At 39.1% G+C, this 20,126-nt stretch overlaps 2 protein-coding genes across 2 annotated transcripts; both read left to right on the top strand.

The window, feature by feature from the left end:
• The first annotated feature begins 2,289 nt into the window (after positions 1-2,289).
• LOC110536822 (trace amine-associated receptor 13c-like) lies at positions 2,290-5,034 on the top strand. The gene is made up of 2 exons (XM_021622498.2): positions 2,290-2,796; positions 5,029-5,034. Exons 1-2 carry the CDS (start codon positions 2,290-2,292, stop codon positions 5,032-5,034), a joined length of 513 nt encoding a protein of 170 aa, XP_021478173.2.
• A 2,727-nt stretch (positions 5,035-7,761) lies between these two features.
• LOC118937816 (trace amine-associated receptor 13c-like) lies at positions 7,762-9,140 on the top strand. Its single transcript, XM_036939497.1, has 3 exons — positions 7,762-8,476; positions 8,901-8,967; positions 9,111-9,140. The coding sequence occupies exons 1-3, from the start codon at positions 8,064-8,066 to the stop codon at positions 9,138-9,140; spliced, it is 510 nt and encodes a 169-aa protein (XP_036795392.1). The 5' UTR covers positions 7,762-8,063.
• The last annotated feature ends 10,986 nt before the right edge of the window (positions 9,141-20,126 follow it).

Below are 20,126 nucleotides of genomic sequence, written 5' to 3'. Positions count from 1 at the left end.
GAAATTATATATTGTATGGTAATAAGCGATGCTTGTTCCATATTCAATGTTAAAGCAAAACTTGTTTGGGTCCATATTAAAAGGTTAATTTGTTCAATGTTGGCCCGTGACTTTGTTCAGGTTTTACATTTTGGCCCACTGGGTATTTGAGTTTGACACCCCTGGGTTAGAGCATTGGGCCGGTTACTGGATCGAATCCCTGAGCTGACAATGTAAAAATATGTTGTTCTGCCCCTGAGCAAGACAGTTAACCCACTGTTCCCCAGGCGCTGTGGATGTTGATTAAGGCATCCCCCCGCACCTCTCTGATTCAGAGGGGTTGGGTTAAATGCGGAAGACACATTCAGTTGTACAACTGACCTTTCCCCTTCCCCTAAACAACAATGAACATAGTCCCTAATCATGTTGTTACTAACCTGCAACACTGCACTCCTGTGTTGCCTTGGCTGTTGTCCTATTGGAATGTGAACTTATGCCCCAGTCTGAGGTCCTGAGCACGCTGGAGCAGGTTTTCATCAAGGATCTCTCTATACTTTGCTCCGTACATCTTTTCTTTCCCTTGATCGTGACTAGTCTCCCATTCCCTGCCACTGAAAAACATCCCCACCCCATGATGCTGCCATCACCATACTTCACTGTAGGGATTGTGCCAGGTTTCCTCCACACGTGACGCTTGGCTTTCAGGCTAAAGAGTTCAATCTTGGTTTCATCAGACCAGAGCATCTTGTTTCTCATCGTCTGAATGATCGGCTATGAAAAGCCAACTGACATTTACTCCTGAGGTGCTGACCTGTTGCACCCTCGACAACAACTGTGATTGTTATTATTTGACCCTGCTGGTCATCTATGAACATTTGAACATCTTGGCCATGTTCTGTTATAATCTCCACCGGTCACAGCCAGAAGAGGACTGGCCACCCCTCATCGGTTCCTCTCTAGGTTTCTTCATAGGTTCTGTCTGGCCTTTCGATGGGGATATTTCCTAGCCATATTTCCTAGTTCCGTCTGGTCAATATACCATAAAGGCCTGATTGATGGAGTTCTGCAGAGATGGTTGTCGATTTGGAAGGTTCTCCCATCTCCACGGAGGAACACTGGAACTCTGTCAGTGACCATTGGGTCACCAAGACTCTCCCTGACCAAGGCCATTTTCCCCCGATTGCTCAGTTTGGCCAGGCGACCAGCTCTAGGAAGAGTCTTGGTGTTTACAAACTTCTTCCATTTAAGAATGATAGAGGCCACTGTTTTCTTGGGGACCTTCAATGCTGCATAAATGTTTTGGTACCCTTCCCCAGATCTGTGCCTTGACACAATCCTGTCTCTGAGCTCTACGGACAATTCCTTCAAACTCATGACTTGGTTTTTGCTCTGACATGCACTGTCAACTGTGGGACCTTATATAGAGAGATGTGTGCCTTTCCAAATCATGTCCAATCATTTGAATTTACCACAGATGGACTCCCAAGTTGTAGACACATCTGAAGGATGATCAATGGAAACGGGATGCACCTAAGCCCAGTCTCCAGTCTCATAGCAAATTTTCTAAATACTTACGTGAATAAGGTATTTGTAGTAAATTTGCAGAAATTAATACAAACCTGTTTTCACTTTGTCATTATGGGGTATTGTGTGTAAAATGTGTTTTATCAATTTTAGAATAAGTCGGTAACGTAACAAATGTGGAAAATGGGAAGCGGTCTGAATACTTTCCGAATGCACTGTATGTTGAATTTTCCTATAATGGCACTATTAATTTAGATTTTACGTGCTCATTAGTGCATATACCATGAGGTTATGCCATCTTATTAACATCCCTACTGTCAACATTCCTATACACTGGCTAACTGACATGCCGTCCCGTCATGTCTTTTGAGGTTGTGAAGTAGTGTGAAGTCCAAGCTGACCACTGACATCACCCAAAACAGTCATCCTATTTCCCATGTCAAATAGCCTTTGAGTCACCAAAACATAGACCATACTATTTTTTTCCAGATTAAAATCATCAGACTTGTCATGCATCTATTCACCACTATATTGCTGTGTTTGATCTCAATATGGTTCCACAAATTATTTGTTTTTCTGACCGTTTGTAATTATTTTGTGCTCACTTACAGTATGTATGTTTTAGTGGTGTGTGTGTCGAGAAACTCTGAGGAGGGGGAGTTTCCCTCAGTCACGCAGGGATAAATAGAGAGGCAGAGCTCATAGTCTGTCAGAAGGGTGACCTGACAGGGTCATACAAAGGATCAAACAGGAGCAGAACCTCAGAATTTTTACCCTTTCTTACAAATGGAGGAACACAAAGATGCTAAACACTGTTTTCATAACTCTTCTTGCAGGAAGGCTTCGCTATCGACATCTATATACATAACACTGTACATTTTGTTCTCATTAATTTCAGCGGTTACAGTATTTTTGAACATACTGGTGATCATCTCGATCTATCACTTCAAGCAGCTCCACACTCCAACCAACCTGCTCATCCTCTCTCTGGCTGTGACAGATTTCCTGGTAGGACTAATTGCGATACCAGTAGTGACTGTGGCAGTAATGGAATCATGCTGGGTTTTTGGGAAATATTTCTGTGTGTTTTTTCTCTTCATCGGTTACTTAATTATTTCTTTATCTCTGGGCAATTTGGTTTTGATATCTATTGACCGTTATGTAGCTGTGTGTTATCCCTTGTTGTACCACTCAAAAATAACAATACCAAGAATTATCTGTTGGATATTGATTACCTGGTGTTGGTGTAGCATATACAATGCTGCTATTTCAAATAACTCTGTAACTCTACAGGTACCCAAAATGTGTTTTGAAGAATGTTTTATTTTCGAAGGATTTAACTGGAGTAAAACCATTGATTTTGTAATTATAATGGTTGTCCCATGCTATATTATTATAACACTTTATTTCAAAATATTTGTTGTCGCCAGATCACAGGCCAGAAAGATATTTTCAAAAGAGGCTGCCACCAAGTCTGGTGTTAAAACTGTACTGGTGAATAAGACTGAGAGAAAAGCAGCAAAAACTCTATCTATTGTAGTTTTCACCTATCTATCTTGTTGGATTTCAATTTTTTTTCTACATTTTTTTTTTCTACAGTCATTAATTTACTTACTCTTACTGCCATTTCTTAATTCCTTAATTAATCCAATAATTTATGCTTTCTTTTATCCATGGTTCAAAGCGATAGCTAAACATGTTTTAACTCTAAAGTTAAGGCGTTTATAGTTCCTACATTTTTATTCAAAAGTTTGTCAAACACAGATTTGATAATGTTATTTTCAAACTATACTGTTGTTGTAATTGTTTCTTTCATAATACACTTACATTACTTATCTCAGTTAGCTGTTGTTATTAAAGATACATTTGGTGTTGATTCAGAATGTGGTGTTGATACAGCATGATTTGGCCGTATTGGATTGTATAATGACATGTTAATTGCCAAAGGCATAAGCTTGTTATAAAGACATTTTAGTCATTTTGGGATGTACATTCCAAAGACCAAAGTCTGTGTTTGTTCCATGTTATTTAATGATAAATAGTATGTAAGTATTCTAAAAGTAAAGTACATTTTGAGGACGTCATGAATCAATCCAGATGTTATTTAACACCACCCTCTAGTGGCTCAATAGCGACACAATGTCTTTAACAAGTGTAGTAATGTACAATACTGCTTGATAACATATACTGTCCAGGTCTATATCAATGGTGTATTTTGTAAGAATTTGATGTTAAAATGTAACAATGTGAAAAAAATGACAAATAATAATGCCCCAAAAGAGAGATTCGCACAATCACAGGACTTTTTGCAAGGTAAAGTCATTAGACTTACAACATAGATGTTTGTTGTGGTTCTGGGTGCATGCACATTGAGTAATTGATTGATTAAATTTTATGTTACACAAAGATTTAAAGAAATTCTAAACTAATCTAATCATTGAATTTGTGCAACTGAAATGGTTGTTCCAGTTTAAATGGCTTAGGTAGTTTCCTCTCACTGTTATTAACCCTGGTAGTCATTTTAAATGCAGGTTGTGAGTGAATAAAACATTTCAACTGTTGGATAGGCTGGCTAGATTCCAATACGAATTACACATCACTTATAGTTAGTCTTGCAAAATTCTGGTAAATTTCCAAGGTCCTACAGAAATCCTGGTTGGAAGATTTTTTCGGGAAAGTTGGGGGAATTTTTTAACCCTACTTGCAGGCCTGATGTGGCCTGTAAACTATGAAGTCCAGGCCATTTATATAAAGCCTTATGATACAGTGTGCTCCAAAATGACTGGCACCCCTGACTGGCAATGCACAAACAATACTTAAAAAAATATAAACAATATAATTATAGAGATAAACTCAAAATACCAACATGTGAGAAATACTGTACTTTAACAATGTTTCAATGGAACCAACCAAAATCTTACAATTATTTAATACAAAATACATTTAACCAAAATCAAGGATTCATCATTATTGTCACTCCTCAATGTGTGCAGACTACGGTAACAGCGAGCTATATTATTATTATGTTTTTTTGATTGGTAGTTGGTCAGGTAACTAAGTAGTTGATGTTGCAATTGCAACATGTAGCTCTCCAGGAACAGTGTTGGAGAGCCCTGCTTCATACAGTCCAAACAATGTGTTTTGATGACAGTATACTTGACAATACTGCCACTAGCTAGCTAGCCATTCACACCTTTAGTGACGTAACATGGAGGATATGAACCCGGTCTGAGGGTAGACACTGGTTTTGAAGTTTGCAGGCAGGGCTATCTCATCACGTGATAATGACCGACTCATGTCCGCTATATTTACCCCCCCTTTGACCTCCTCCCCCATGAGAGAGTGCCCAACATGGGGTGCCATTGTAATAGGCAGGATATGAACCCGGGTCTCCCATGTGAGCAACCAACATCTTTAGGAAATTCAGGAAATTCCCCCTTGGACTGAGGGCAGACACAGGTTTTGAAGTTCGCAGGCGAGGCTACCTCCTCACGTGATCATGAACGGCTCATGTCTGCTACATAGGCATGACATGAGCTCACTGTGCCCCCATCGATGCATAGCCAGCTATCTACAGGAGGAATTCAGAATTATAAAACTTACTTTGCAGCACACTGGCTGGTGTGTACATACCACAGCAAGCCTGTGCGCAGATGACACGACAGCTTCTGGATGTCAAAGTTACAGAGGAGGAAAGGAAATACCTGAATTCTGCATTCATCATTCTAGGGGTTTCCAACCACAAAAGTCTGAGCTACGATCTGCCCAGATTTTAAAAAACGGGCAAAATGCCCCACAAGAGAATGGGAAAATCTGGACCATTGTTATAGCATCATTAAAGGGGCACTCCATGCCACTCTCGGAAAGTATGAGTATGTGATGATCCAACTCATTCCCTCATACAGACAGGAACGAAAAACCTGCAAGCCTGTCAAACATACAGTGAAGAAATGGACCATTGAGGCCTTTGGGGAGTTAAACCTCTTGCGCTGGCAAAAACGAATAAGCTGTTTAAACAAAACAAAAAGTCTGACATATGTTTGACATATGGCTGGATTCAGTTAGCTGCTTCCAATCCGATGGATGAAAGCGGTAGTATACCAGCTTGTTTCATAAACTTGACTTCCGTGTAATGCAGAGTGAACTGTACCATTGAATGCGTCTTGAGCGAGGCAATCCCACTACACATCTTAAAAGGTCAAATGCAAGAACATTTTCAATAGAGATGTGTTTGTTTGTCTTAGATGGACACAAGTTGTACCAAAATAAGTGCCTGGCTCTCGGGAGTTGTCCGTGTCCGCCGGCGGGGGAAAACACTACAGTGAAAGTCATGAAACTAGTGCCTGAAAATACGAGGATGTTGTTTTTTATTTTACAATTGCTCTACATAACTTCATAATAAGACAAATAACCCTGAACCCTCTGTTTGAAACAATAATTTTAAAGGATTCAAAGGGTGAACAGCCAGATGAAAAACAATAACAGATGTGTGTGATGAGCCTGTGCTGTGAAAATTCATTAAGTATCACACAAATATGTACCAGTCCACTATATTCTGCAGTTCTCCACCTTTACATGGATATAAAGGTTTACTAGCCTAATCTTCATGGCCCTCATTATACTGTCTTTTAGCTGGGCATAGCAAATACAGTTTAGGTGAAAATCCCTACAAGGATGTTAGCCACAAGGTTTTAGAGGACTGCCTGGACTCCAACGATTAGGACAATTTCAAAGAAGACAATACCAACATACATGACTACACAGACAGGGAAACATCTTACATCAGTGTCTGCGAGGAAAACTGCATTCCAACCAGCACTTTTGTCACATCCAACAATCATAAATCCTGGTTCAATGCAGAGGTGAGAGGCCTTCACTCTGCCAAGTAAGGGGCACATAGGAGCAGCAACAATGACCAATACATGGTGGCAAAACACCTACTGAACAAACATAATGGAAGTCAAACGACAATATAAGGAGCTGCTAGAAAAACAATTATCCACCAACAACTGCTCATCTGTACGGAAGGGACTTCAGAAGATCACAAATGACAAACAAGACCTGACGACCCAATTCACTAATATACTGTATTTAATTTTTAATTGTTTTATTTATTTACAGTGGTGTAAAGTACTTAAGTAGTTTTTGGGGATATCTGTATTTTACTATTTATTATCTATCATTTATTATCTTTATTTACTATCTATTTACATTCCTAAAGAAAAGTATGTACTTTTTACTCCATACATTTTCCCTGACACCCAAAAGGACTTGTTACATTTTGACAGGAAAATGGTCCAATTCACACACTTATCAGGAGAACATCCCTGGTAATCTCTACTGCCTCTGATCTGGTGGACTCACTAAACAAAAATGCTTCGGTTGGAAATTATGTCTGAGTGTTGGTGTGTGCCCCTGGCTATCCATCAATAACAAAAAATAAGAAAATTGTGCCGTTTGGTTTTTGTTAATACAGGGAATTTGAAAATATTTATACTTTTACTTCAGTATATTTGTGCAATTCCATTTACTTTTGATACTTAAGTATATTTAAAACCAAATATATATTTTTTATTTTACTCAAGTAGTATTTTACTGGGGGACTTTCAATTTTAGGTGAGTCATTTTTATCAAGGTATCTTCACTCTTACCCAAGTATGGCAATTGAGTACTTTTTCCAACACTGTTTATTTATTTAACCTTTATTTAACAAGACAAGTCAGTTAAGAACAAATTCTTCTTTACAATGACGGCCTACCAAGGCTAAAAACTAACAAGTAAGATGCTGGGCCAAATGTTTGCCGCCCTATGTGACTCTCAATCACAGCCGGTTGTGATACAGCCTGGAATCGAAGGTCTGTAGTGACGCCTCTAGCACTGAGACGCAGTGCCTTAGACCGCTGCACCACTCGAGAGCCCAAATATACAGTACAGTTCATGAGTTTGGGGTCACTTAGAAATGTCCTTGTTTTTGAAAGAAAATCACATTCTTTGTCCATTAAAATAACATGCAATTGATCAGAAATACAGTGTAGACATTGTTAATGTTGTAAATTACTATTGTAGCTGGAAATGGCTGATTTTTTATGAAATATCTACATAGGTGTACAGAGGCCCATTATCTGCAACCATCTCTCCTGTGTTCCAATGGCACGTTGAACTAGCTAATCCAAGTTTATCATTGTAAATGGCTAGTTGATCATTAGAAAACCCTTTTGCAATTATGTTAGCACAGCTGAAAACTGTTGTTCTGATTAAAGAAGCAATAAAACTGGCCTTCTTTAGACTAGTTGAGTATCTGGAGCATCAGCATTTGTAATTACAAATTACAAACTTCAGAAGCTTTTTCAAACCTCCAATACAAGTTTTACATTTCCTAACACTAAATGCTTTGGTGGTGTTTTTGTGTGCCGTGATACTCTGAGGAGGGGGAGTGTATGTTTGTCACTCAGGTATAAATAGAGAGGCAGAGCTCAGAGTTTGTCAGAAGGCTGACCTGACAGAGTCACACACAGGACTAAGCAAGAGCAGGACCTCAGTATTTTGAACCTTTATTACAAATGGAGGAACACGAAGATGCTCAGAACTGTTTTCCAGAACATAACTCTTCTTGCAGAAAGGTTTTGCTATCAACATCGATTTACATAACACTGTACATATTCTTCTTATCAATTGGAGCGGTTACAGTCTTTTTGAACATATTGGTGGTCATCTCTATCTTTCACTTCAAGCAGCTCCACACTCCAACCAATCTGCTCATCCTTTCTCTGGCTGTGGCAGATCTCCTGGTGGGACTGATTGTGATACCAGTAGGGACCGTAGCAATAATGGAATCATGTTGGTTTTTGGGGAAATATTTCTGTGTGTTTTATGTCTACATCAGTTATTTCATTCTATCCTTATCTCTCGGCAATTTGGTATTGATATCTATTGACCGCTATGTTGATGGTGGGGGTTCCCTTATTTTACCACTCTAAAATAACAATAACAAGAATTACATGTTGTATATCCATTATATGGTTTTGTTGTATCATATACAATGCTGCTTTTATAAAATTAACTGTAAATTTAGAAGTACCTAGAAGGTGTTTTGAAGAATGTTTTATTGTTGAAGTGTATGACTCGAGTAGCATCATTGACCTTGTAATTACAATGGTTGTCCCGTGCTCTATTATTATAACACTTTATTTGAAAATATTTGTGGTTGCCAGATCACAGGCCAGAAAGATATTTTCAAAAGAGGCTGCCATCCAGTCTGGTGTTAAAACTGTACAGGTGAATAAGACTGAGAGAAAAGCAGCAAAAACTCTATCTATTGTAGTTTTCACCTATCTATCTTGTTGGACTCCAATTTTTTTTATCCAGTTTTTTTCTCACCAAACATCAAATTACTTAAGCTTTCTGCCATTTGTTAATTCCTTAATTAATCCAATAATTTATGCTTTCTTTTATCCATGGTTCAAAGTGACAGCTAAACATATTTTAACTCTCAAGTTAAGGCGTTTATAATTCTGTTTTTATTCCTAAATTTGACAAATTTGATAATGTTATTTGAAACTATATTGTTGTTGTAATTGCTTATTTCCAAAATGAATATGTCTCTATAGAAACAGGACATGTTTGTCCTCTACAAATAGAAGACAAATTGTGCAAGCTACTTTTATGTCTGTTATAGATTATGGGGATATTATTTACATGCATGCTACGGCATCAACACTTAAATCTCTGGATGCTACTTATCATTGCACACTTAGGTTTATTACGGGTGCTAGCTACAGAACTCACCACTGTGTTTAATATCAAAATGTGGATTGGACTTCGCTGTCCATGAGACGAGAACAACATGCTCTCGCGTTTGTCTATAAAGCACTTCTGAAAAAGTTACCTTCTTATTTATCATCACTTATCAATATTAGAATTAGAATTCCTAAAACCAGGTCTCAAACATGGATTGCACTTGAGGCCCATGTGACTTCCACAGAGTTGGGTTTGGCTGCCTTTTCCTGTTACGCTCCTTGCTTATGGAATAACCTGCAGACTAAACTTAAACTTGAGACTCTTGTCCCCCTTGCTCATTTTAAATATTTATTGGAGCATTTTTTTTTTATATTGCTTGTAACTGTTTCGGGTAATGCAAGTTATTGTGCTGTTAGTAAATGTAATCTGTTTGTTTTGTGTTGTCTGTGATCGTTTTGTTTGTCTTGTTTAGTTTTTTAATCATTGTACATAAACTGTATGTGTAAACATGTATACGCAGGGCCCAGCTGTAAAAGAGACCTTGGTCTCAGTCTGTGTTCCTTGTTGAAATAAAGGTATAATAAAGTGTTTCCATTATTTTGTCAGTTACCTGTACAATACTGCATGATACAATACAACGTCCAGGTCTAACTCAATGGTGTATTGTGTAAGAATTTGATGGTAAAATGTAACTACATGCAATGATGACATAAATAATAATGCCCTAAAATAGAAATGTACACAATGACAGGAGTTTGTGCAAGGCATGTTAAATGTCACAGTGCAGTAGTTAGACTTGCATTATAAATGTTCCTAGTGCCAAGGGTTTGGGAGCTACCGTTGAAGCTGTTGAGGAGGGCAAATTTGATTAAATGGGTTATAGTGAATTATTCAAAATATCTATATTTTTTGGGGTGAAATGTTATTTTACAAGGTAATCACGTGATTTTATTGATATAACTGAACTGAAAATCACATTTCTAAGTCACTTTTTTTGTAATAGGGTGATTGGTTCAGAGTACAGTGTGGTTGTTCTGATGTCTGACAAATAGTATTTGTCCCCATGATATAACTGAATCAAAGTCTCCCTTAAATCGAAGAAGAAACTGGCCAACTGACATGCTGAGTGACAGGCTAGATGAGCTCAGAAACATTCAATCCCGTCATACATCTATTGACCTCTATGTTTCTGTTGTTGATCCGTTATTGTACTACTCTAAAATAACAATAATAAGAATAATTTGTTGTATATCCATTACCTGGTGTTGTTTTATCATATACAATGCTGTTATGATAAATGGCTCCCTAAATAAGCAAAAGTTATGTCGTAGGTGTTATGAAGAACATTTTATGGTTACAGGATTGTGTATTGTTTCATTTGTAAATTAGGAGGTGCCGGAGCAAAAAGTGAGCCCGACAGGGGGGTGACCTGCATTGTATGCATAACCATCGATTTTGAGTACTGGCATATAAGCAGTAGAGTCGAAGGCTTGGAGAAGTTGCACACATGGGGATAATTTTTGTAGCCTAGGGGTCTGTGGAAAATGTGACGTTTTATAAGCACATTTCAAATTCTACATAATTTTAGAATACTTTTTAACACCTCCCAAATGATCTAAATGACAGGCTACTTTGACACTGACAAACTGAGAATCTGAGATAAATAAAAACGACCTTGTCTTGAATTCATCAATGGCCTAGGCCTAGGTGTGTGGAGACACACATAATGTACAATATGAGGAGGAAATGATAGTCCTAAAAAAGCTTTTGAGTTTCACTGACTCACCAAATGATGTTCAAACTCATTGACCAGCGACGGGCAATGTGCTCATGCCAAAAGCTTATCTCTCTCTTGTTTTACTTTGTAAAACAATGCTTTTAGCTCAATTTGGAAGTTAATAACTTTGTAGCCTACAGACAGATTAGTCTACTCTTTTCAAGAGGATCCATTTGCTTTCCAATATTGCAAAAGGCCTTAAGGCATGACCTGTGGTTGGACTACAGACAATCCATAGCTAGTCTAATTTTTTTTTAAAAGCTCTTGATCCTCTGTGGCTAAATTATAGGCCACTTGCTGGTTTAGTATTGGGAATGATTGAAATTGTTTCTGAACAGGAAGCAGAAATTATACAGTACAACTGTCAAATGTAGCCTATTTCAATTAATCAGGGAATTCTGTAAGGATTCTATAAGGAAATACGTGATGAAGCTCAACACTGGAGAGATGAGAGTTGCATTTTCATGTCTATCAGAGCAAAGAGGGAGAGAGATGATATGAAATGAATCTCATTCTAGTTACAGTGCATTCTGAAAGTATTCGGAGGCCTTGACTTTTTCAACATTTTGCTTAGTCACAGCCTTATCCAAAAATGTATTAAATTGTTTTTTTCCCCCTCATCAATCTACACACTATACCCCATAATGGCAAAGCAAAAAGAGGTTTTTAAAAACTTTTGCAAAAAAAAAAAAAAAGTACATAAGCATTCAGACCATTGATTCAGTACTTGTTGAAGCACCCTTGGCAGCGATTAGAGCCTCGAGTCATCATGGGTATGAAGCTACAAGCTTGGCACACCTGTATTTGGTGTGATTTTCACAGTCTTCTTGGAGATCCTCTCAAGCTCTGTCAAGTTGGATGGGGAGTGTCGCTGCACAGCTATTCGATCGGGTTCAAGTTTGGGCTATGGCTGGGCCACTCCAGGACATTCAGAGACTAGTCCCGAAGACACTCCTTTGTTGTTTTGTCATTGTGCTTGAGGTCGTTCTCCTGTTGGAAGGTGAACCTTTGCCCCTGTCTGAGGTCCTGAGTGCTCTGGAGCAGGGTTTCATCAAGGATCTCTCTGTACTTTTCTCTTTCCCTCGATCCTGACTAGTCTCCCAGTCCCTGCTACTGAAAAACATCCCCACAGCATGATGCTACCACCACCATGCTTCACCATAGGGATGGTGCCAGGTTTCCTCCAGACGTGACGCTAGGCATTCAGGCCAATGGGTTCAACCTTGGTTTCATAAGATCAGATACTTTTGTTTTTCATGGTCTGAGAGTCCTTTAGGTGCCTTTTGGCAATCTCCAAGCGGGCTGTCATGTGTCGTTGAGGAGCGGCTTCCGTCTGGCCACTCTACCATAAAGGCTTGATTGGTGGAGTGCTGCAGAGATGGTTGTCCTTCTGGAAGTTTCTCCCATCTCCACAGGGGAACTCTAGAGCTCTGTCAGAGTGACCATCGGGTTCTTGGTCACCTCCCTGACCAAGGCCCTTCTCCCTCGTTATGCCAGGCAGCCAGCTCTAGGAAGAGTATTGGTGGTTCCAAACTTATTCCATTTAAGAATGATGGAGGCCACTGTGTTTTTGGGGACCTTCAATGCTGCAGAAATGTTTTGGTACCTATCCCCAGATCTGTGCCTCGACACAATGCTGTCTCGGCACACTAGGACAATTCTTTCGACCTCATGGCTTGGTTTTTGCTCTGACATGCACTGTCAACTGTTGGACTTCATATAGACAGGTGTGTGCCTTTCCAAATCATGTCCAATCACTTGAATTTACCACAGGTGGACTCCAATCAAGTTGTAGAAACATCTGAAGGATGATCAATGGAAACAGGATGCACATGAGCTAAATTTCAAGCAAACCTTATTTAAAAGTAAGATATTTAATACTTAATACATTTCTAAAAACCTGCTTTTGCTTTGTCATTATTGGCTATTGTGTGTAGATTGATGAGGAAAAACATTTAATTAATACATTTTAGAATAACGTAAAAAAATGTAACGTAAAAAAATGTAAATAAATTCAAGGAGTCTGAATACTTTCTGAATGCACTGTATGTGAGAGATATACTCACTCTCTCCACAACAATGGCCACGTGTTAGTCTATATAGGCTACAATGTTGGCAAACCATGAACCTGATCCTGCCCAACACAAATCAATTCCTTGAACTATGATTGCTTTTTTGTTTTAGAATTTTTCCATTGTAAACAAGGACAATTGTATTTCATGCTTGCGAGGTACCGGATCCTGGTAAATGGGTTTATGAACGAAACGGTCCAAAACTGAGAGGTGCCAACTCCTGTCCAGACATGTAAGGTATTTAAGTACTGTAAAATAAAGTACATTTTGAGGACTTCATGAATCACTTCATATATTGTTTAGGCCTTTAGTGGCCCAATGGGGACACAACGCTTTTAACAAATGTAGTAAAGTTACTCAATTATATCAGATAACTTCTAGGTCTAACTCATTTGTGTAGTGCAAGAAGTTGAGTGTAAAGTGTAAGAATATGAAATTATGGCAAACACTTTATAATAACGTTTAGCTGTTAACCATTTATGACTCATTAGTCCACACATTTGTCAGTGTTACTAAAATTATATATATAACTATTATTTATTTATGATTCATAAAATGACCTGGAATATATAAATGGAAGAATAAGCACACAACACAGAGATAATACTGTAAAATGAGGTTGGAATAGTACTGTGAAATTGTGAAAATTATGAAAATGCAATATTTTAGTGTAAGAACTGTCTGAAAAGACCACCTGAAATGTCAGCCTGTTTTGTTGGGATAAGAGGGTAAATTAGTTAATAGACCAATAAGGAAGCCAATAACAGCTCATTTTCAGGTATCCACTCCCCACTCAGATCCCTCCCAGGTAGTCCTAGATAAATTCTTGCTTGTGACATTTCTCTTTGCTAAGAAGCTATTTTTGTTTATTTTTGACTATTTTAATTGAAAACAATCACTGTAAGGTTTTATTTATCCTTTATTTAACTAGGCATGTCAGTTCAGAAAAAAAGTACTATTTACAATGACAGTCTAGGAACAGTGGGTTAACTACCTTGTTCAGGGGCAGAACGACAGATTTTTACTTTGTCAGCTCGGGGATTCAATCCAGCAACACAATGCTCTAACCACTAGGCTATTAAGGTACTTAATTGTTATCTAGAAATGATTTGATATTGCGATAAAACTGCTGCAATTTACCTTTAAGTAAAGTGACATGAATTTGAGGTGTTAGAAAAAAGTGTATAGCACAGGATGAGTTGAGTATCACAACATTTTACAAGTCATAGGCTCTCAAAGAAACATGGGCAAACGAGAGTTGTACAAAGTGTACCACATCCAGATAAAAAGACACATTATAATAACAACAACTTGCCAAAAAACAACAATTTCAATTAAATGGATCAAATAGAAGTTAAGTCAAGGTTGCTGTGGCATAACAGGATTTGTGACAGCTGTGAAAAAAAGGAAAATTTGCAAGCTACAGTAAAATTACAGCTAGTTATATTATTACATGTTTTTTAATGGGTAGTAGTTCAGGTACTTTAACTAAGTAGTTGATGTTGCAAATTGCAACATGTAGCTCTCCAGGAACATGGTTGGAGAGCCTTGCTCTACACAGTCCAAACAATCTGTTTTTTGACAGTATACTTAACAGTATTTCCAATTGCTACCTAGCCATTCACACCTGTAGTGGCACGACATAAGCCCCACATTTTTATTTTATTATTCTTTTTTCTCACCTTTATTTAACCAGGTAGGCTAGTTGAGAACAAGTTCTCATTTACAACTGCGACCTGGCCAAGGTAAAGCATAGCAGTGTGAACAGACAACACAGAGTTACACATGGAGTAAACAATTAACAAGTCAGTAACACAGTAGAAAAAAAGGGGAGTCTATACACATTGTGTGCAAAAGGCATGAGGAGGTAGGCGAATAATTACAATTTTGCAGATTAACACTGGAGTGATGAACGATCAGATGGTCATGTACAGGTAGAGATATTGGTGTGCAAAAGAGCAGAAAAGTAAATAAATAAAAACAGTATGGGGATGAGGTAGGTAAAAATGGATGGGCTGTTAACCGATAGACTATGTACAGCTGCAGCGCTCGGTTAGCTGCTCAGATAGCAGATGTTTGAAGTTGGTGAGGGAGATAAAAGTCTCCAACTTCAGCGATTTTTGCAATTCGTTCCAGTCACAGGCAGCAGAGAACTGGAACGAAAGGCGGCCAAATGAGGTGTTGGCTTTAGGGATGATCAGTGAGATACACCTGCTGGAGCGCGTGCTACGGGTGGGTGTTGCCATCGTGACCAGTGAACTGAGATAAGGCGGAGCTTTACCTATCATGGACTTGTAGATGACCTGGAGCCAGTGGGTCTGGAGACGAATATGTAGCGAGGGCCAGCCGACTAGAGCATACAAGTCGCAGTGGTGGGTGGTATTAGGTGCTTTAGTGACAAAACGGATGGCACTGTGATAAACTGCATCCAGTTTGCTGAGTAGAGTGTTGGAAGCAATTTTGTAGATGACATCGCCGAAGTCGAGGATCGGTAGGATAGTCAGTTTTACTAGGGTAAGTTTGGCGGCGTGAGTGAAGGGGCTTTGTTGCGGAATAGAAAGCCGACTCTTGATTTGATTTTCGATTGGAGATGTTTGATATGAGTCTGGAAGGAGAGTTTGCAGTCTAGCCAGACACCTAGGTACTTATAGATGTCCACATATTCAAGGTCGGAACCATCCAGGGTGGTGATGCTGGTCAGGCATGCAGGTGCAGTAGGCGAACGGTTGAAAAGCATGCATTTGGTTTTACTAGCGTTTAAGAGCAGTTGGAGGCCACGGAAGGAGTGTTGTATGGCATTGAAGCTTGTTTGGAGGTTAATTAATTAACACAGTGTCCAAAGAAGGGCAAGATGTATACAGAATGGTGTTGTCTGCGTAAAGGTGGATCAAGGAATCACCCTCCGCAAGAGCGACACATTGACATATACAGAGAAAAGAGTTGGCCCGAGAATTGAACACTCTGGCACACCCATAGAGACTGCCAGATGTCCGGACAACAGGCCCTCTGATTTGACAGACTGAACTCTGTCTGAGAAGTAGTTGGTGAACCAGGCGAGTTAGTCATTTGAGAAACCAAGGCTGTTGAGTCTGTCAATAAGATTGACAGAGTCGAAAGCCTTGGCCAGGTCGATGAAGACAGTTGCACAGTACTGTCTTTTATCCATGGCGGTTATTATATCGTTTAGTACCTTGAGCTTTGCTGAGGTGTACCCGTGACCAGCTCAAAAACTGGACTGCACAGCGGAGAAGGTACGGTGGGTATTCGAAATGGTCAGTGATCTGTTTATTAACTTGGCACTGGAAGACTTTAGAAGGCAGGGCAGGATGGATATAGGTCTATAACAGTTTGGGTCTAGAGTGTCACCCCCTTTGAAGATGGGGATGACCACGGCAGCATTCCAATCTTTAGGGATCTCGGGCAATGCGAAAGAGAGGTTGAACAGACTGGTAATAGGGTTTGCAACAATGGCGGCGGTTAATTTTAGGAACAGAGGGTCCAGATTGTCTAGCCCAGCTGATTTGTACGGGTCCAGGTTTTGCAACTCTTTCAGAACATCTACTATCTGGATTTGGGTGAAGGAGAAGCTGGGGAGACATGACATAATTTTGGGTAATTTTCCAAGCTGTTTAAAGGCACAGTCAACTTAATGTATGTAAACTTCTGACCCACTGGAATTGTGATACAGTAAATTCTAAGTTAAATAATCTATTGGAAAAATGACTTGAATCATGCCCAAAGTAGATGTCCTAACGGTCTTGCCAAAACTTGTGTGTCAACAAGAAATTTGTGAAGTGGTTGAAAAGAAAGTTTTAATGATTCCAACCTAAGTGTATGTAAACGTCCGACTTCAACTGTATATCGATAACAGTCACTTATTAATGAATTACCTCATATCAGTCTCATTCTGAACGTCGCATACTTTTTGAATCTGCACAAACCCGAGTCTTACTCATCGTTCCATTCCACACAAATTGATTTTGATTATTTATTTACGAACAAACTAAATGATAACACAGGATACACACACACGGTATAGGTTATTGGTTAGAAACTTAATACGATGACAGGTCCCTAGCGGACTAACACAATATGACACTCGTTACACAAGATGGAGAGTTCAAGAGCGAGAGAGAAGTAACAATTGGATACTTTTGGGAACTACTTTCACAGTAACCCTAATACCTTGCCCCAAACTGCCGCTCTTTTGGGTAAGAAGTAATACATGTATTTACGTGTTGAAGGTCTTCTTCTGGTATCTCTGTTGGACCCAGGCCTTTGTGAAAAGAGCGAATGCCTCTTAATGCCACCGATGCGGCCCGCTTCCAAGGACTGTGGGATCTCCTTCTCCGTGGCCGATGTCAGTAAGACATTAGGGGAAGGGGAGAAGGGCCGGTTTTGACACCTTAATACTCGGTTGTAATATGGAATATCTACACTGTTTGTATTCTGCCATACTCCCAGTCACCTTGCCATGGTTAAATGCGGTGGTTTGCACTTTCAGTTTTGTGCGAATTCTGCCATCTATCCACGGTTTTTGGTTAGGGTAGGTTTTAATAGTCACAGTGGGTACAACATCTCCTATATCTTCACCATTCTAAATAAGGCTACACAGCACATGATCCACTAGAGTTTGGGCTGTTCTTGCATACAATTTCATTATTGTTGTAATGTGTATGTTACTGGTATTGTTTTTATATGTTGTTTACATTTTTACCAAGTAGACAGTTATTTCTCCTGCACAATCTAGCTGCTTCTGTTGAGGTAATAGAAAAAGGAACATTTTGTTTTCTAGGAGGGGGCGACTGTAGCTCTTCTTTTGCAATAAGATGCAGAATAAGATCTGTGACTTTTATTATGGCATCGCCGTAGAGATCTTGTTGGGCCATTTTTTGGGAGAATACTGTTCCCAGAATCCCCTGCACGTGAGGAGGGATTCACGTGAAAGATGGAGTTGGAACTTTTTATGCCATTAAAGTTTGTGCGGCTGCTATTTGGACAGATTAAACTATTGAACACTTACTTGTTGCCCGACTATTTATCATAGAAACAATGGGCCCTTCGGAGAAGGTGATAGATAAATAAGTTGCCGTTACAGTATCAAGGTTGTATGGTGCCATAACACCTATTCTTTTCAGTTCACATCTTAGGAAGGTCTTATCAAAGGCCTGATTTGAATTTTAAATTCAATGCAACATTTCTGAAACAAGCAGTTAGCATATTAGATGTGTCTATATTGATAGTGGATTGTAATTTAGCTGTGTTGACACTGGATAATAATTTAGCAGTGATGATCCTGGATCATTGTTTAGCTGTGTTGATAAACAATGATCCATGAAATGAAAATAACGTATTATTAAATAAAGTAACTATAGAGAGGCGTGTATGATTGAGATTTGAGTGAGGTAAGGGTAGGGTTGCAAAAATCGTCTAACTTTCACATAATTCCCTGGTTTTCCAGAAAACCTGGTAGGAAAATTCCCGAAATCAGGAGGGTAGAAGCAGGATCTTCCACAATTATCCAAACTGGAATGCTGGAAACCTGGAATATTCGGGAAAGTTACCTGATTTTATAAACCTTTATAAACCTCTATAAGGGGGAGGTTAAGCAGAGTTGAGTCAGACTCACCCTCTCGTGATGGTGATGAGGTATCCCTGCATGTGGTTTCAAAATCAGTGGAAATTTCCTCTATGCCTAATGGCTAAGATGTTCATTTTCCATGCAGGAGACCAAGGTTCAGATCCCATCTGTGACAGAGGCATGATTCAGAGGTGGGATGTTTGACCTGTGCAGACTTTTTTTTAGGGGTTGTACTGAGAGTGTCCTAATGAAAGTTGTACTCTTGTGCATGCCCACAAATGAAACTACAAAGGTGCACTGGGGTTCATTGTCAGGTTAACTCTGAATGTTTATGCCTCGGAGTATAGCATTTGAGTTTGTCTCCAACACCTTTAATTGGAATAATTCCAGTGAGTTTTGGACCTCATTATGCCAGAGCCTTCCATACAGCTTATACCATTATCCTCTGGTGTGAGAAACTTAAAGTCAAGCGAACATCATTAAGGAGTTGTTCACCTACCCATTAGAGATGCTATGGTCATAGTGACATCAGTCACAGAGCAAAGGTTGTTGGTGTAATATGCTCTTTGGGATTCATGAGGTCTACAGGGGTGAAATTGTGTGTGTGTGTGCGTGTGTGCTTGACACATTTAATTGGTTGAGTGCTATGTGTTATTATTTCAGAGTCTTGCAGGACCCTCTGGAATCTGAGAGAACAACAACAAACCAGAAAATTATGATTGGGTCAGAATATCACAGGATGATGTCTGTCAAATAATATTTGTTCCTATGATGTAACTGTCTCCCTCAACTTCAGTAATTATTTCATAATTTAGTTCAAATGGAACATTTTACAAGTCTATGGAATGTTCTTATGGCATGCCATAAGAGCACACACCATAACGTTATTCCATCTTATCAACTTCCTGACTTTCAATTTCCCTTTGCACATATTCCATGACATATTGACATGTTGATGGTGACTCCTGTAGTCTCGCAGGGCCATCTTTCCAAATCTTGTTTGGTTAATTCTATTATGGAAAGTCTGGAGAACTTCAGTGTGGTATTTTATGGGAGGGTTGTTATGGGAGGGTTGCTATCATTCACTGTTAATTTTGTATCCTATCACCGCTAGCTTGTTGCCCCCTCTGTTTTCTGGAACTCCGGTGTCTGAGCTAATTATCAAGGTGGATAGAGGACTATCTTGGCCCAAAGCATGTTTTAGCATCGGTAGCACTATTCAGGACGTTCACCATTTTTAAGTAGTCAACTGGGTGGGACTTGATAAGGGTTAAAGAAGATTCATAGAAGTCAATTCAGGTCAGTTGGAGGAGTCAGCCAATGAATTATACTCCTGAGCAAACATTTCATAACTGCAGGTGGAACTAAATCACCTACCTTGGCTTTATGGCATGGACAGATCTGTAGGATTAAAAATATGCTTCATGCATAATGAAATAAAAACCATTACATTATT

Source organism: Oncorhynchus mykiss, chromosome 12, assembly GCF_013265735.2.
Source record: "Oncorhynchus mykiss isolate Arlee chromosome 12, USDA_OmykA_1.1, whole genome shotgun sequence".
In the NCBI taxonomy this organism is placed as follows: Eukaryota; Metazoa; Chordata; class Actinopteri; order Salmoniformes; family Salmonidae; genus Oncorhynchus; species Oncorhynchus mykiss.
The sequence above is the reverse complement of the archived record's forward strand: the minus strand, read 5'-3'. Positions and strand labels throughout refer to the sequence as shown.

Bases quoted from the DNA above. Each gene is read 5' to 3' on its own strand.
- LOC110536822 (XM_021622498.2), top strand. From the start codon at position 2,290: ATGGAGGAACACAAAGATGCTAAACACTGTTTTCATAACTCTTCTTGC.
- LOC118937816 (XM_036939497.1), top strand. From the start codon at position 8,064: ATGGAGGAACACGAAGATGCTCAGAACTGTTTTCCAGAACATAACTCT. The intron at 8,477-8,900 runs CTAAAATAACAA...AAATTACTTAAG, and splicing joins GGTTCCCTTATTTTACCACT to CTTTCTGCCATTTGTTAATT. The intron at 8,968-9,110 runs GTGACAGCTAAA...ATGTCTCTATAG, and splicing joins TCTTTTATCCATGGTTCAAA to AAACAGGACATGTTTGTCCT.